Source organism: Chrysochloris asiatica, unplaced genomic scaffold, assembly GCF_000296735.1.
Source record: "Chrysochloris asiatica unplaced genomic scaffold, ChrAsi1.0 scaffold00182, whole genome shotgun sequence".
Taxonomy (NCBI): domain Eukaryota; kingdom Metazoa; phylum Chordata; class Mammalia; order Afrosoricida; family Chrysochloridae; genus Chrysochloris; species Chrysochloris asiatica.
In genome coordinates, this window is record NW_006408700.1 from 1,277,167 (window position 1) to 1,295,493 (window position 18,327).

The window sequence follows — 18,327 nt, forward strand, 5'->3', positions numbered from 1 at the left end:
ACAAGAGCATAATTAAAAATCATTGGACAATGTCATTAATATCACATTGAAGTAAAATTTTGCTTAAGAGAATCCAAAAATGACTGCAACAGTATAAGCAACTGCCAGATGTTCAAACCGGATTCAGATGAGGATGTGAAATGAAGGATATCATACTTGAGATAAGATGGATCTTGGCTGAAATAAAAGACTACCAGAAAGATTTTTTACCTGTGCTTTATTGACCGTGCAAAAGCTTTCGACTGTGTGGGTTATGAGAAGCTCTGAGCAACATTGCAGAAAATGAGCATTCTGGAACGCTCATGGGAAACCTGTATATAGACCTGAGTGGTTTAAAATCAAGAAAGGTGTGTGGCAGGGTTTTATTTTATTTCACCATACTTTTTCAAAGTGTATACTGAGCAGAAGAACATGGCATCAGCATTGGAGGGAGACTTATTAACAAATGGTGATATGCAGATGATATAACCTTGTTACTGAAAGCGAAGAAGGCTTAAAATAATTACTGGTGAAGATCAAGAACCCCACCTTTAGCATGGGTTGTAACTCAATATAAAGAAAACAAAAATCCTTACCACTGAATCAATAAATAACATTATGATAAATACAGAAAAAAAATTGAAGTTGTCAAAGATTACATTTTATTTGGATCCACTATCAACACTCATGTAAGGAGCAGTCTAGAAATCAAAAGGCATATCACATTGAGCAAATCTGCTGCATAAGATGTCTTTAAAGTGTTCAAGAGAGGTGTCAGTTTGAGGACTAAGGTACCCCTGACCTAAGTCAGGAATTTTCAATGGCTTCATATCCATGTGAAAGTTGGACAAGGTATGAAAGACTGTAGAATAATTCATGCATTTGAGTTATGGTGTTGGAGAAGAATTTTTAAAGTACCATGGACCGCTAGAAAAACAAACAAATCTGTGCTGGAACAAGGACAGCCAAAATGTTCCTTAGAAGCTAGGACAGTGAGACCTTGGCTCTCACACTTCAGATATATTATTATCAGAAGGGACCAGTCCCCATAGAAGGCCATCATGCTTTCAAAAGTGGAGGGTCAGCAAAAAAGAAGAAGACCCAGCAAAATGAATTGGTGCAGTGGCGACAGCAATGGGCTCAAGCTTAACAACCTTTGTGACGATGCAGGACCTGAAAGTATTTCCTTCTGTTTTGTGTAAGATCACTGTGAGTCTGAACTGACTGGACAGCACCTTACAACAATCATATTATCAAAAATATTACTATAATGTTTAATAATAGTAATCCCTTGGTACAAAATTTGGGGTCCTGGTGTAGTGTCTTAGGATAAGCACTGCATTGCTAACTGCTAAGTCAGCAGTTCAAACTCACTTGATGGAACCAACTCAATGACACTTAGTAACAACATTGATGCTTTTGAGATGTGTTAAGTGGAGCTCTGGCGTGGCACTGTAGGATAAGCACTCAGTTATAAGGTTGGTTGGAAACATAAGGTCGGTGGTTCAAACTCACCAGCTGCTCCTCGGAAACCCTATACAAGGTCACTTTGAGTCGGAACCGACTTAACCACAACAACGATGTTGGTTTCCTTGTTGTTGTTTTTAAATTTTTTTAAGAGTCTCTCTGTTTTATAGATACATTTTGTTGTTGTGATAACATATGCTTTAGATTTACTTCAAAAGAAATGGATTTAGAGAATACAGATGCAACTAGAGTGATACTTTTGATATATTGATATTTTTGAAGCTGGATAATTGGGATATGGTGGTTCATTATAGCAGTTTCATCGTGTTTTTTATTTTTGAATCATTTTTATTTAAAAAAAAAAAAAACTAATTTGAAAGTATTTGAATAACAAATCAAACATTGGAATAAAAACAACAAAACATAACCACAAGGTCAACGGTTCAAATTCACCAGCCTCTCCACAGAAACCTATACAGGGTCACTATGAGTCAGAACTGACTCAATGGCACTTAATAGCAACATACTTGTGTGAACTGTGAAAACACTTTATGGAGCAATTACATGATATATAAGAAGGATCAAGTATGCAGGCGAAGCAATCCACCAACTCTATTCCTTTGCCGTTGCCAAGGAGCGGCTGGTGACTAGACTACTCAGATTATAGAAAAGCTCCCAGGTGTATCGAAGGCGACATATCCATATTTGTTTATTGCAGCATTGCTTGAAGTCGAAAAACTAGGAAACAACCTAAATGCCATCAATAGGAGGACAGATTCTTTTATAAGTCTGGTATTTATTCAATTTGATTTAAGTGAATGAACTAGACTTATATTTATCATTATTGTTGTTGTTAAGTGTCATCGAGTCAGTTCTGTCCAATAGTGACCCTGTATAGGGTTTCCAAGGAACAGCTCATGAGTTTGAACCTTGCCATTCAAACTGACCCCACAGTCCAGCACATGAACCCTCACCACCTCCCCAGGACTACATATATCATCACAATAGTATACAAAAATGGTAAATTACTGAATGAAAATGTGGTATAACACAAAGTATGTAAAATATAATATGCTAAGCAATAACATATATTGCATGTGAATATAAATGAATATACAAGTTATAAAAACATTAAAACATGCCAAGTGATGATACACTCCAAACTGGTTCCTAAGAAGGAGGGCACTAACAACAGTAATAACATACACAGATTTCAGAAACAACTTAATGGTTTCAAAAGAAAAGAGACAATGATAAACGGAGTCCTGGTGTGTGCGGCGAGTTAATGAGCTGGATTGCAAGGTCTGCAGTTCAAGCTCACCAGCCACTCCTCGGCAACCGTAAACAGGGTCGTCATTAGTCAGAACTGACTCAATGGCACTGGACAACAACAACAGTGATCATGGTCAATCTAGGCAACATATTGATATTTGACAAATCTGTGGTGGTGGTTAAATTGAATTTCATAAAATTATTCTGCATACTCTTAGAAATCTTAGCTACTCTTAGCTGAGTTATCTTAATAACTAACAATTTTTCAACAGAGCATTATTTTACAACCCTATGGAATGGGTAAGGAGTTCTGGTAGCATAGTGGTTACAAGTTGAGCTGCTAACCTCAAGGTCAGCAGTTCAAAACTACCTGCTGTTCCACAGGAGAAAGATGAGGCTTTCTGCTCCTGTAAAGATTTACAACCTTGGAAACCCTGTACAGGGTCGCTATGAGTCGGAACTTACTCCATGGCACATAACCACCACCAGCACCACCACCACAGTATGAAATGAGTACCATGCATGTTCCTATGAAGAGCCACAATGTACTATATTAGACACACATGTGTTAAAAGAAGAAACTATCATTTCACAGAGGGCTTACGCCCAGTTAGGGTTTCTGTCTCTACTCTAATGAGCAGGTGCTGTAAAATGAACATGAAAATTCAGATAATAGAAAAAAAAAAAGCCTATACTTTTGGGAAGCAGAGACACAAATGATCGTACTTGTCTATAACAAAAGAGAACAAAAAATTGACCATACTCTGATAAAATGGTCTTGAGTGGTTGTAGTCATTCTTTATGATGACTGTGGACAGCTGCCACGTGAGTATGTCTATGCTGAGCTTTATATAGCTTTAAGACTGGCTGTGTGGAATTGTACAGACGATTCTATCTCTGCTAAATGTAGATACACCTCCTACCCTACCATGGACATGCACTGTCAGAACCTGGCTAGCCAGCCTTTCAGTGTCTCTAACATTGTCCACGGAAAAAATCCTGGCAGACAGAAAACAGAATTCAGCTAACTTTTCTCCTGGAAGTTCGTGAAATTCTTGAGTAAGAAAAGTGACTGAAATCCATAAGTAAGGTGAGAATTGTTGTTGTTATGTGCCGTAGAGTCAGTTCTGACTCATAGCGACCCTGTACAGGCTTTCCGAGGCTGTAAATCTTTACGGGAGCAGAACGCCTCATCTTTCTCCCGCGGAAAAGCTGGTAGTTTCAAACTGCTGACCCTGAGGTTCACAGACCGATTCATAACCACTATGCTACCAGAGCTCCTTAGGTGAGAATTAGTCTAATCTAAATATATGCTGTGACCTACAATGCCTTTTGTCTGTGCTTTGTTTCTCCATACTTCAAAAGAAAGGAATTAATGGCAGTGAAGTGCTCTACTGGAAACTGAAAGGATCTCCACTGGAAGTCCCCCGGCTGCTTTGGGAGAGACAACATGAGAGTCTGTGCTCCCTTGATGATTATGGCCTTAAAATCCCTAAAGAGCAGTTCTACTCTGAGTTGAAATCGATTCCGCAGCACCTAACACTTGGTATGGTGTAAGCTGGACTCCCACTTTTTTATTTGGAGACATTTCCACAGGCACTGTTTCAATAACCCTTCTGAAGGATGAAAAAACAAAATCTGCAAGAGGCGATCCTGTAGAATGCTGTCAAGTCTCCTAACTCCTTGCCCAGTGATTTTATTTCTAACACCACACCGAGTAAAACTTGTCTCTAACAACTTCTTGAGGTCATATAGAGAAGACTCCCTGGCATAGTAAATGAGGTACAAGTGACCTGTGTAAATAAAATAACACAAGACAGCAAAGTCATATGAAGAAAGCTCTTCTCTGAAGTCCGACTCAGGGCAATGACAGCAGAAGGTGAAAGTTACAGACACAATCCAGCTCCTGGTATCATAACAAGCAGTAACTCTTTATTTAAAAGCCTTGCACTTCTCAGAGGACATTGAAGAAGAATCTTTCTAACGAAACTTCTAGGGCTTTTTTAAATCCATAGTTTCTGCTAAAAGATTTAATCACAGACTTGGGACTTTATTTGACAAGCCCCATATGCTTCTTCCCCCCCACCTCCCACCCCCCCGGCTTTGACTGGTTTGCCTCATCACTGGTTGATTGAATATGTTATTTTACAGCTGCTAAAAATAGCCTTGAAGTCAAGCTCCTTCTTTCAGGTTTAATACAATTTATAAAACACACTCTGTGGCATCATGGTTTTCAAGGCTTGGCCTGTCACAATGCCTTTCCTAAAAGGCAAGTCTATCAAGATGGTCACTAACATTTATGTCACTTCAAGGTAAAGTGAGAGTCAGAGACCAAAGAAATGGGGCCATGAAGGAGATTATTTTATGTGTGTGTGAATTATGTATATATATATATATTGTTGTTGTTGTTAAGTGCCGTCGAGTCGGTTCCGACCCATAGCGACCGTGTACAGGGTTTCCGAGGGTGTAAATCTTTATGGGAGTAGAAAGCCTCATCTTTCTCCCGCAGAGCGGCTGGTAGTTTCGAACTGCTGACCTTAAGGTTCGCAGCCCGATTCATAACCACTACGCTACCAGAGCTCATATACACATACTTTTTATATATGTTATGTTGGTCAGTGCTGTCAGTTCCAACCCATCCCATAGAGACCCTGTGGAGCATTTCCGAAGAGCAGTTGGTGGGCTTGAACCACCAACCTTGTGGTTCTAACCAACTTGCAGTTCAGTGCTGATACTACAGCGCCTCACCAGGACTCCAGTATATATATTGTTGTTGTTGCTAAATGCTATCAACTCCATTTCAACTTGTAGCAGCCCTGTATAGAGTTTCTGAGGCTGCAGTTCTTTGTGGGAGCAGAAAGCCTCATCTTTCTCCTGTGGAGTGCCTGGTGGACTCAAACTGCTAACCTTATGTTTGTAATCCAGTGTTTCTCCTACAGAGCCGCTAAAGCCCTCAGTGTATGTGCTGTATTCCACTGACCATCCCTTACATAGTTTAAAAATTAAAAGATAATATGACCAATTCCAGTTTAATGACCACAGAACACTAAACTTCTGGGGGAAGTCCTTTCTCAGTTGGGGACCTCTGTCTGCATTGGTTATTGGCCCATGGAAGGATTCGAGAGGATACAGTCAGTACAGCAAGACAAAAGGCAAGTGCTCTGAACATATTTTCCACATTTGTCATGAAAAAATGAAGTTCTAAAAAACATATTTTCCAGGTTAAGTGGTCTTTCCTTCTGATAATGTTATTTAAATATTTAAGTTTCATACCTTTATTATTGAAGCCCTGGTGTGGCGCTGTGGGCTAATGCATCAGACTGCAAAGTCATTTGAACTGCAAGATGAGTGGTTCAAGCTCACCAGCTGCTCCTTGGAAACCCTATACACGTCGCTGTGGGTCGGAATCAACTCTATGGCACTTAACAACAACAACAACAACAAACCTTTATTCCTGGTCATCTCATTGCTCATGTTTCCATTATTTTAATGATCTTTGTGATTTCAGGGTTATAATTGTTAGGTACTCCTGAGTCAGTTCTGACTCACTGCAACCTATACACAACAATCGCAATACTGCCTGTCCTGAATCATCCTTACATCGTTGTTGCCACTATATCAATGCACCTTGTTGGGGGTCTTCCTCTTTTTTCTTGTCCCTCCAGTTTTCCAAGCACTATTTCCTTCTCCAGGGATTGATCCATCCTAATAATACATCCAAAGTATGAAAGGTGAAGTCTTGCCATCCACAATTCTAAGGAGTATTCTGGCTGTATTTCTCTCAAGGCAGATTTATTTGTTCCATCGGCAGTTCTTGATACTCTCAATATTCTTCATGAAGACCATAATTCAAATGCATTGACTCTTCTACAGTCTTCCTTATTCCCTGTCCAACTTTCATATGAATATTAAACTATTGAAAATAACATGGCTTCTGTCAGGCGCACCTTAATTGGCAAACTGATATCTTTTTTCTTGAACACTTTAAAGAGGGCTTGTGCAGCAGATTTACCTAATGGAATGCGTTGTTTCATTTCTTGACCACTTCCATGAGTGTTGATGGTGGATCCATGGGAGAGGAAGTCTTTGACAACTTCAATCTTTTCTCCATTTATCGTGATGCTATTTATTGTCCAGTTATGAGGACTTTTATTTACGTTACATTGAGGGGCAATCCATACTGAAGGCTGTGCTCTGTGATCTTCATTAATAAGTATTTCTAATCCTTTTCACTTCCAGCAGGCAAGCTTGTGTCATCTGCATACCGCGGGTTATTGAGAACTCTTCCTCCAGTCCTGTCACTATGTGTTTCTTCATATAGTTACATTTCTGATTATTTGTTCAATATACAGACTGAATAAATATGATGAAAGGACACAACCCTGGCATGCAACGTTCCTGATTTTAAACCATTCAGTATCCCCTTGTTCTATTTGAGTGACTGCGTCTTGATCTCTAAGTATAGGCTCCACATGAGCACAGTTGCTTTCATATAGGATCCATCTGATGTAAGCAATGATATCCCTGGTTCCACCATTTAGTATCCTTTTCTGAATCTGGCTTGAATTTCTAAAAGTTCACTGTTGATGTACTATTGTTGCAGCCAGTTTGAATTATATTTGGAAAAAATTGACTTGAATGTGATATTAATGATATTCTTCGAAGATTTCTGCACTCTTTTGGGTCATCTTTCTTTGTGATGGGCACAAATATGAAATCCTTCCACTCCGCTGTCTGCCAAATTTCCTGAAAGAGATGAGTGAGTGCCTCCAGTGCTGCATCAGTTTGTTGAAAGATTTCTCTTTGTATCCCATCAATTCCTAGAGCCTTGATTTTCACCAATGCCTTCAGTGGAGCTTGGACTTCCTCCTTCAGTTCCATCAGTTCTTCATCATATGCTACCTCTTGAAATGATTGAACATTGACCATGTCTTTTTGGTACCATGATTCTGTGTATTCTTCCCAGCTTCTTTTGATACTTTCTACATCATCCAATCTTTTACCCAAAGAATCCTTCAGTATTTCAAGTTGAGGCTTGAATTATTTCCTCAGGTCTTTCAGTTTGAGAAATACTGAGCATGTTCTTCCCTTTTGGTTTTCTAACTCCAGGTCTTTGCACATTCATTATGATAATTGACTTTGTCTTCTTGAACTGCCCTTTCAAACTTGCGGTTCTGTTCTTTTACCTCCTTATTTCTTCCATTTGCTTTAGCATGTCTACACTGAAAAGCAAGTTTCAGGGTCTCTTCTGATATCCATTTTAGTCTTTTATTTCTTTCTTACTTTCTAATGACCTTTTTTGCTTTCTTCTTGTTTGATGTTGTTGATATCATCCCACAACTCTTACGGTTTTCAGTCATTAGTGTCTAATTCATCAAATCTACCTTTTATAGGATCTCTAAATTCAAGGTACCATATGGACAAGGTCATATTTTGGTTCTTATGGACTTGTTTTTAAGGAGCTCTGGTAGCGTAGTGGTTACGAATCGGGCTGCGAACCTTAAGGTCAGCGGTTCGAAACTACCAGCCGCTCTGCGGGAGAAAGATAAGGCTTTCTACTCCCGTAAGGATTTACACCCTCGGAAACCCTGTACAGGTTCGCTATGGGTCGTACCCGACTCGACGGCACTTAACAAAAACAACAACAACAATGGACTTGTTTTAATTTTCTTCATCATCAGCCTGAACTTGCATATGAGCAATTGATGGTCTATTTTGGCCTTGATTTGAACGATGAGATGAAACTTCTCCATTGTCTCTTCCCACATATCTACAATAATTTTCAATGTATCTTGATTGCATGTTTGATCAATTTCAGATTGATGAAATTAATTGTTGCTGTTAAGTGCCCTGAAATCAGTTCCAACCCATAGTGACCCTGTATAGGATTTCCAAGGAGCAGCTGGTGAGCTTGAACCACCAACCTTGCAGTTCAAATGGCTTTGCAGTCTGGTGCATTAACCCACAGCACCACACCAGGACTTCAAAGAAGTTGGCAGAATGCTTTAATTTCATCATCACTGACTTTAATGGTTGGTGCAGAAATTTGAATAATAGTAGTAGTAACTAGTCTGCTTTGTGGTGGTGCTGGTGGTGTGACATGGAGTTGGTCTGACCCATAGTGACCCTGTGTAGGGTTTCTGATACTATAAATCTTTATGGAGCAGAAAGTCTCATCATTCTCCCATGGAACCGCTGGTAGTTTAAAACTGCTAACCTTGAGATCAGCAGCCCAATTCATAACCACTACCCTACTAGAGCTCCTTGGTCTGCCTTATAAGCATATGTATATTATACTGTCATAGACAGCATTGGACTTCAAGATAGATTTTGAAATGTTCTTTCTGATGAATGTGACACCATTCCTCTTACATTTTTGGCTCCAGGCATAGTAAACCATATGATTGTCTGATTCAAAATGGCCAACACCAATTAGTTTCATCTCACTAATGCCTAGGATATCGATCTTAATTTCGTTTTTGAAAACTTCTAGTTTTCTGAGGTTCATACTTTGTACATTCCATGTTCTTATAATTAATTGATTTTTGCATCTGTTTCTACTCATTTTCAGTTGTGTCCCATTAGCGAATGAAGGCCCTGAAAGCTTTGTTCCTTTCACGTAGGTAACTTTACTTTGAGGAAGCAACACTGCTTCAGTCCTATTTGAGTGCCTTCTAACTTGAGGATTTCATCTTCTAGCACTATACCTGACATTGTTGTGTTGCTATTCATACTGTTTTCATCTTCTGGTACTACATCTGACAATGTTCGGCTGACAGTCATACGATTTTCAAAAATAGTCCACCTCTTCTTCCTTGTCTGTCTTAGTGTGGAAGCTTCACTAAAACCTGTCTGCCTTGGTTGAGTCTGCTTGTATTTTAAATTCCAGTGGTATAACTTGCAGCATCACAACAACATAGAAGCCTCCACAGTACATCACACTGACAGATAAGTGGTGGAATTCAGGGTGGGCCTACTGAACATCGGGGATATTTTAGTTTGGCAATTTTAATGGAAAACATTGTCTCTTTGTCTAATTTTCTTAAATGGATTATTGCAGTAGAAATAAATTCACCTCAACATCTCCCAAGTTCTTCTATCTGGACAAGGATATACAATTGTTGTCAGTAGATAAGGCACTTTTAACTGGTGAATTGAGTAACCCAAAACTGGTATGAGTACACATATTGAATAATTTTAGTTTCCCTTTGTTATCTTTAGCTATCCTGTGGCGAACCTCCTTTCCCATCTTTATATATTCAGAATAGATCCCTTGATTTTAGGTCTTAAAAAGCTACTACAATGCAATCTTATTTCAAATTTCAAACTCAGATTTCTCCTGCTCAGCGTCCGACAGTTCTCAGTCTTAAAAACTTGAAATTGGGCAAGACATGGTCTCCTCCTGAGACATATCATCTCCCTCTCTCATCTGGGTATCTGCTCATCTGTAGACTTAGGTGGGGGAAATGTAGAAAAGATGGAAACCATCTTTGGCTCCACAGAGGTATTGTGGTCCCTGCCTGGTTAACACTGGATACTTATCACCAGGATTTGGTGGTTGTGATCAGTGCTGACTCATAAAGAGAACAAGTATAAGTGTTGAGTGATTCCTGTAAGGAACGGCATCACCGCAGTGTTCCCTAACATGAGAGATGACCTCCAACTCAACCAACATCATTCCTACCACCGCAGCATCTTTCGATGGTTCACTGGTAGCTTCTTATTTCTGGAATTCTTTCCTATTGTATACAGCCTTCTTACATGGCTTGTCAACCAGGTGATTCTACCTTCTCACCTTCTGAAGATCTACTTGGCTCATGGTGGCCCACTTATCCTCATATGAACAAATGGTGGAAGGGCTAAAGGGCCATGACTGCCTCTTTAGCCTCGTCCTGGTAGCCAGCACTCTTCTTTCCTTGCCAAAATAGTACATATGGCATATCACTCTATGTGCTATGCAAGCAGACATCCAGCTAGGGAATGAAATGCCATTTGCCCCTTGTGGTAGTTAGATCTATGTGAAGTGACAGCAATGTTTTTATGGTGACATAATATGGAGGAAAATAACAACATAATTAAAAGTTGCAGTTGTTGTTGGTGTATGCTATTGAGTTGGTTCTGACACATAGCTTTCCTGTATAGTGTTTTTGAGGCTTTAAACCTTTACAGGAGCAGAAGACCTCATCTTCTCTCCCCTGGAGCTACTGGTGGATTTGAACTGCTGACCTTATATATAAAACCTATAACATATAACCCACTGTGCTATCTAGGCTCCAAAGTTGCAGCTGCTGTTGTTAAGTGCCATCAAGTTGGTTCTAATTCTTAATGATCCTGCATAGGATTTCTGAGGCTGTAAATTTCTGAACAAAAAGCCTCATGTTTCTCAAATAGAACAGCTGTGGGTTCGAACCACTGACCTTGTGGTTCACAGTCCAATGATTATCCTATGGATCCACTGTGCTCTTATAAGTTGCAGTGGCACTAGAGAATAAACACTTGACCACAAGATCAGTTTGAACCACAAGGATGGCAGTTCAAACTCAACAGCCACTCCTTGGAAACTCTATACAGGATGACTATGAATTGGAAACAGCTCTACAGTACTTAATTAAGAACAGCAACAACAATTATGATATAAATCAACGAGCTTCCTATTGGAGGAGTGGTGCTTAAGAATGTTCAGCCTACATAAGTATGGGTGGAGGTTAAGTCCACAGCCGCCATGAATTAAGGGGAAAGTCAGAAACAGACGAAAAGAGACTCCCCATTCCAGACACACACACAGTAGAAAAAGCACCTACCACTGCCAAGAGATGGTCTTCCAAACGCAAAAGAAATATTGTGCCCCACTGCTGTGTCTTTCAGAAATGGCCAGCCAGTGGATAGAAATAGATGGAGATGACATGAAGACCAGCTCAGGAGCCAGGCACCGCCTGAGTGGTGTAATCACCATATCTGTACACATGTATAACCACTCACTCACTGGGTGTCTTTTTCTTTTCAATCCCCAGGAAGAGGCAGCCAGAATTCTCGCCCACCAACCAATGTCCGTCGGCACATGTGCAGCTTTGAAAACCCCCACACTGCAGTGAATGTGTAAGAGAAGCTGCATGAAAAGAAAAAAAAAAAAAAAAATAGTGGTTTGCCTCTTGCTTTCTCTCTCCTGGGTCTTTCCACTTTTTCTTACACGGAAACAGATGTGGTGCATGCCACTGAGGATGGAGAACTCATTATCTGGCCATGGTTTGCACGACTGCCTTAATTTGATTGTCCAACGTTCTTAAGAGGACACTGTCAAGTCGTTAGTTTTTGGGGTTTTTTTTTTTTTCGCTTTTTAAGTTTTGATGCAACACATTTTCAGATTCTAGAGATTCACTTTTGTTTGTGACTCCCACTCACAAGCTTGAAAGTGAATTTTCCCCCTTCACAAATTTGTCAGCTTTTCCTTGGCAAACAGAGCTTTCTTCTTTTCTTCTTTTTTTTTTTTTGCCTTTTTTGCTGTTGCACAAATGTTTGCAATGATCCTGTCTGCTTTAAAGTAAAAGCTATCACGTGAACTTTGGAAGAGTTCTGTCATGTCAGTTTCTGGGGGTGGGCGCCAGCAGGATGAGCCTCTGCTGAGTGCCTCCCACACCTTGGGAAACACAAAACAAAAGTGTTGTGAGTCCCACAAAAAAGGAGTTATTTAAAAACAAAGAAGAGAGAAAGGAAAGTCATTTTCCCAGCATTTGGAGTGCTTTTTATCAGAGTTTTCCCATCTGATAAAAACGGTGCATGTCTGGTCCTATTTTTGACCTGTAGATCTTGACAGTGTCCCTTTAAGTTAACAAAAGAACATAGAGAATGTTCGGTTCATTGTGCACGGAGTCTGTGGTGGTTTTCAGCTGTTCCTTTACAGCCCTTCAAACTCCTGGGAGAGTCAAAGGTACACATTCCTGCAGCAGGAGGGAGCCCACTGATGAGGTGCCTGTGGCTTGAATAGCTCTTCAGATGAAAAGAGCCCAATTGGTTCCAATGTTTGCTCCTGAACCTGGCCATGGAGGCTGGTGGATGGTGCCAGAGCCTGTCTTCTCTTTGCTCAATGGAGTGCATTGGGAAGTCTGTGTTCTTCCTTCCTGATAGGGCCTAAAGAAGCCCAAATAGAAAGAATGTGGCCTTGACCAAATCATCCCAACTCTTACAGGGAAATATATGATCTCCCTGTTTGTATTTTCAGGTGGAGGCTGGGAAGCCTCTTCACATCAAACTCACAGCCATATGAGTCTGGCTGCGTGCAATTTCTGTCATTTCGCCAAGTCAAAAGGCATTGAGGCTTTCTTGCACTAGGGGGTGAGTCTGACCAAGGACACAGCAAGGATATCCTAATTGCGAGAGCTGCTGGCTGCTTGTCAAAAGGGATTGATAGGTTTGGGTGGATATGCGTGTTCTCTCATGACAGTAGGGTCAGAGAGAGAAGAGAGTCGACTAACGTTTCATGACTTTAAGGTGAGTGCCTACAAACAAAAGAAACAGCTGAACATGGGTATATCCTTGGTGGGTGGCAGCCAAACAGGTTGCCGCTATCAGCAAGGCTAACAGGTTGATTGTTAAAGACATTCAGTATAGAATTGACTCAGGCTTTCCTTCTGGAAACTATAGGATCAGAAAGAGCATTTGCTTTAAAGCCATGCATCAGAGACTAAGATAGATATTTTCAGCTTTAGTTGTTTCTGCAAAATATATATATTTTTTTAATGATCTGCTCTTTCTGTGACCTTCAGTTCCAACAATTTCTACTCATAAGCAAGAAAATGGGAACTAGTGGTGGAAATAAAGCTCTCTACTGGACTTCAATTGATCCTACCCTCAAGGAAGAATTCCATCCAAGCAATACAACTGCTCCATATTTCCAGGGCAAAAGTGAGGACTCAAGGAGGAGGCGAAGAATGTCCAATGAATTGCTATTAGAATTATACATCGTTCTGGTAGCATGGGGCATAAGAGAAATAATAATAATAATATTTTACCTGAAGTCCCTTCAAAGGGAATATCATCTAGGCTCATTTATACTACCTGGAGGAAGCTGGCTCAATCTGGTATACCTCTGCTAAAGCAAGGATCAGGCATCAGTAAGATGTTTTCAATGAACGTAGGTACCAGAATTCCCTTGTTTGTCCCTTGTCATGACTAGGTAGGCCCACAGGCCATTTAAAATTTACTTTAAAAATGTTCAGAAACTATCTAAATCCTTCTCTTTAGTTGATATAAACAGCAATTTTCTTAAGCTAGTAAACCCTAGACCCTTACAAAGTCTATGGGACATATACCCTACTTCATTGAGTTTGATGAGATTATTTTACTTATAGCTAACTTTTATTTAATGATTTATTAAAGAAAGCATAGAACTTAATAAATAAATAAATGATGTCTTTTCTCCTGTATCATACAGCTTTAGGATGTAGGATATGATTGATCTAAAGATTTCAAGGAATATACTGTACATTTTTATTTTGTATATACAATTATAAACTTCAGCAAGAGAAATAATTCTCTTTCTAAATTACGTTCAGAGTCAAAGGAGAGAAAGATAAAATTCACAATACTTTTGAAGGTTTAATATCACCAGTAATTACCAGTATAACCAAAAAGCACTTGTCCTAGATCATACATCCAGAGGTTTTCTACTTTCCAACTAGTGATGAGCCAAAAAGGTGAGAAATGTTCACTGTGTTTAGATAGGTCCCTGGGTTTAGCAATACATATTGAATATGCAGAATTTTCTAGAAAGCTTTCAAGCAGTGAAACTGGAGTCAGTGGGAGTCATTGTATTGATGGCTAAGGTGGGATTGCCTATAAAAACAAAAATCAACTCCAAATGGTTTTAAACAGCTCTGTGTCTGGTTTTGGTGTTGCACTATAGGATATGTACTGAACTACTAACCACAAAGTTGGTGGTTCAAACCCACTAGCCACTTCTTAGAAACCCTATACAGGGTGGCTTGCTGTGAGTCAGAATTGACTTGAAGGCACTTACCTGCAACAATGTGACTGCTGCTTTAAAGATTTACAGCCTTGGAAATCCTATGTAGGGGTCTCTATGAGTTGGAAGGTACCGACTTAACCACAATGCCTAAGATTCTCCAAGAATCACTTCTCAATTCATTTCTGGTGCCAGCTGCTTGTAGTCCATGGAGGTGTGAACATGCAGGCTTCCATTTCACTAGCATTCCTTTTCTTGTGTCTCTGCTGGGACAGCACCACCTCTTCCTCGTAAGATCTTCTGTCCCCACTTAACAGCTGCAGGGGATAGTGTAGAAAGGCCTACACGCCTGTGCCTTTTGATTTTGTTTTCTTAACCTGGTGAACCATAGACTCTAAGCTTAATGACACTGCCTGATTCCATTCTCCCTTTCAGAGAATACAATTACTAACTAACCTCCTTAGGTCCCGAGGAGTGAAAGACTGTCTTCATGTGAAGGTCTCGTCTTGTCTGTGTGTACTCTGGATGGTGTTCCTGTATCTGTTGAGGAGTGATTAAGCCTAATGGCAGAGACTTGAATTGGACAGAAGGGAAGCAGGTGCTGTGTAAGCTTCTCCCTCAGGCAGCTAGTGCTTCCCTTGTGATCTCAAACAGCCACCCACTGTGATTCCCATTTTAGACCTCTCTGGAGCTGAGAGCAGAGTACTCTGCAGCTGTAACTAGCACTTACTGAAACAAAACAGACAGGATCACTCTGAATGCCAAAGATATACTAATCTGTTTATACCACCCACTCCCAACTTTTCTCTTAAGTGCTGTAAATATTGGGTTTTCTGTTTGGGGGATTATGGTACTTATCTAATGAAAGAACAACGAAAGCAAGATCCTAAACTTGTTGGAGCTACAACGGCAGTCCCAGGCTTGCTTAGCTCTGCACAGTATTGTATACACCAAGGGATACCTCTCTAGTTCCCCAGAGACCTAATAGCTATTTTGATGCATAACTTTAGTATCAATTAATATATTTAGCCACCCAACGCACTTAAGCCAAACACTACTATGTCTGAGCTTCAAATATGAGATGGTTTTCAGCCCAAAGCCTGTCTTTCAAAGTTAAGAATGATGAGGTCGTGTATGGCAATTCCAAGTCATATTGCTTTCCTTAAGGTCAGGAAATGGAGTGAAATGAAATAATAGAAGGAAGAAGCCAGTGACTGAAGTACAAGCTATTAAAATAACCTGTAACTAAATAGAAGTTTTATTTCATAACAATGTCGTAGTTTTTTTAGAATGCATTTACCTTTTTTCTTGCTCCTCTTTTTCTTACTAATCTCACAGTAGTGGAGTTCCAACCTTTCAAAGAGGAGAACTCCCCTTCACACCTGAGTGGTTACTAAGCCCTCCATTGGATTTACTTAGTCACCATTGAATACAGAACACAAAGAAAACTGCTTAGAATTTAGTTACACTTGTATCTAGCAGCATACTTTACTATGGCAGCATATAAAGGTATTTAAAAATAGCAGTGCATTATCTATAAAGACATAATACTCATTTCATCTAAAAAATCATGCCTTCTGCACCTGTAGATCCATGCTGCAGTTTTTATGAGATAAAACATTGCCTCCACTATCTCTAAATCTTAGGAAACAATTTATTTTGTCCTGGGAGGGGGGGGTGGAGAGTTGCTCTATCTTAATCGGATAAATACCCTGGGTCATTAGAACTGCTTGCTTATTGCACAGTAACTTACAACAAATCTATAGTGAGATTCAGAGAGAAAGAAGAGCTGCTAATTTTGACAGCCATGGTGAAAAAATCCCATCACAAGAATAAACATGGTTGTGAATAGAAAAGAACTCAATTGTGATAACATCTTCCTGGAAGATGATGAATAATAATTTTAATAAAAGAAGAGCATGATTTTGAAAGAGGCTTACAGTCCATGAGAACGAGCAACTGAAGTAAGTGACTCCACTTTAGTGTTTCCCAGGAATACAAGGAGGTCTTTTTTGCTGGTATATCTGAAAATTTAAGCAATGTTTGTCAGGCAATGTAAGGCTGTTGGTTGAATTGGATGCAGACTAACTATCAAGGGAATTGTGTTTTGTTTTTTTCTGTTTTTAAATGCATATATAAAAATAACTAAATGAAGACATATTAAGCATTTGAGTCTTATTTTTTTGATGTACACTGAACGGCAGAAGTTTTTCCATTGCAGTTGAAGGTTGGTTGGTGTATGAAGTAAGACAGATTTAAGAAAAGCTAAGGGACAAAGAGGGAGTCCCTAGGCAGTACAGTTTGCATGTTCAACTGATAACAAAAGGTTGGTGGTTCAAGCCCTTAAGAGGTACCTCTGAAGAAAAGCTTGATGATTTATTTATGAAAAATCCAGCACTGAAAATACTCTGGAGCACAGTTCTACTCTGACACTGAGGGGATTACCAGGAATCAGAATCTATTCAACTGCATCTGGAATCACGGGGCAAATAAGAGTTCTCACACTTTCTGTAAGAGACACTGAATGCATAGAAGGAGAAACTATAAGTAGAGTAGTGAATGGAAGAGTTTAAGAAAATTAAAGTGCGGGTTGAGCTAATGTAAAGTACTAAACTCGGAAGATGAACTGTCGACTCTGATCTTGCCTTTGACTAGTTGGTTATTTACCTGTTCTTGTCAGGCGTCCCACTTTCCTGTTTATTAGTGTGTTCAACCTGGAAGACAGTCAACTGTCCTAACTAACATGATTGGTAATTAGTAAGTCAGTAATTTAGCAATTTATAAATCCAACCATTTTCAGAAAAAAATAAGCATGATTTTAGAAATATATCATTAATTTCAGTATAGTGATTTCAAGATGAAATTTTTCTTGTACAATTTGAAGTACAGTATATTGTTGTTGGTGGTAAGTACTATCTAGTCAGTTCTGACTCATAGCAACCTTGTACAGGGTTTCTGAGGCTGTAAATCTTTGCGGGAGTGGTAAATCCCACCTAATCCCATGGAGTAGCTGGTGTGACTGAACCATTTTCCTTGTTGTTTGAAGTTCAGTGCTTATCCTATAAAGCCACCATGCTACCAAAGTACAGCATAGCTTATCAGATACACTGAGAAACTACTTTTTTATTATGATAATAATGAGACTAAAATATTAGCTGTTATGTCTATTTTAGAAACCTTTATATCTAGAATGTTCTATAATTGATATCAGACTTTCTACACTAATCTGTATGTATTTAGTTCACGTCACTTTTCAGGATTTTAAAATAAGAAATGTCAAAACAGCTCCCTAATCATAGCTGAGACACTCCCATATGACTTTGGAGGTATTCACTCTTTCAGTTTCAAAAGGATTTAAATAAATTATCCTGTTAACTATTGATCAGTTCCTACATTTTTTCCAAACAAAAAGTTGGATATAGAATAGTCTAGTTCATGTCTATACCTACAAAAAAAAAAAAAAAAGTTCTTTTTTTTCTGTTCCTTTTAAATGTCACAAATGTGTTGTTATGCTACTTTCTCCATTATTTTCATGGCTACAGGAATACAAGGCGCTCTGGTAGCGTAGTGGTTACGAATTGGGCTGTTAACCTCAAGGTCAGCAGTTCGAAACTACCAGCCGACCTTGAGGTTAGCCGCCTGATTCATAA

At 39.4% G+C, this 18,327-nt stretch overlaps 1 protein-coding gene across 2 annotated transcripts in view; it reads left to right on the forward strand.

Annotated features, from left to right (window-relative positions):
* The window catches only part of GRM1 (glutamate receptor, metabotropic 1), a 680,560-nt gene that overhangs the window by 659,166 nt on the left and 3,067 nt on the right, over window positions 1-18,327 (forward strand). The window contains exon 9 of one of the 2 annotated variants that reach the window (XM_006872052.1): window positions 11,730-11,814. The exons of the other annotated variant lie outside the window; for it this stretch is intronic. Within the exon in view, the coding sequence (XP_006872114.1) occupies window positions 11,730-11,790 (61 nt within the window). The 3' untranslated portion in view covers window positions 11,791-11,814. The remainder of the gene's footprint in view (window positions 1-11,729; window positions 11,815-18,327) is intronic. 2 annotated transcript variants of the gene reach the window in all.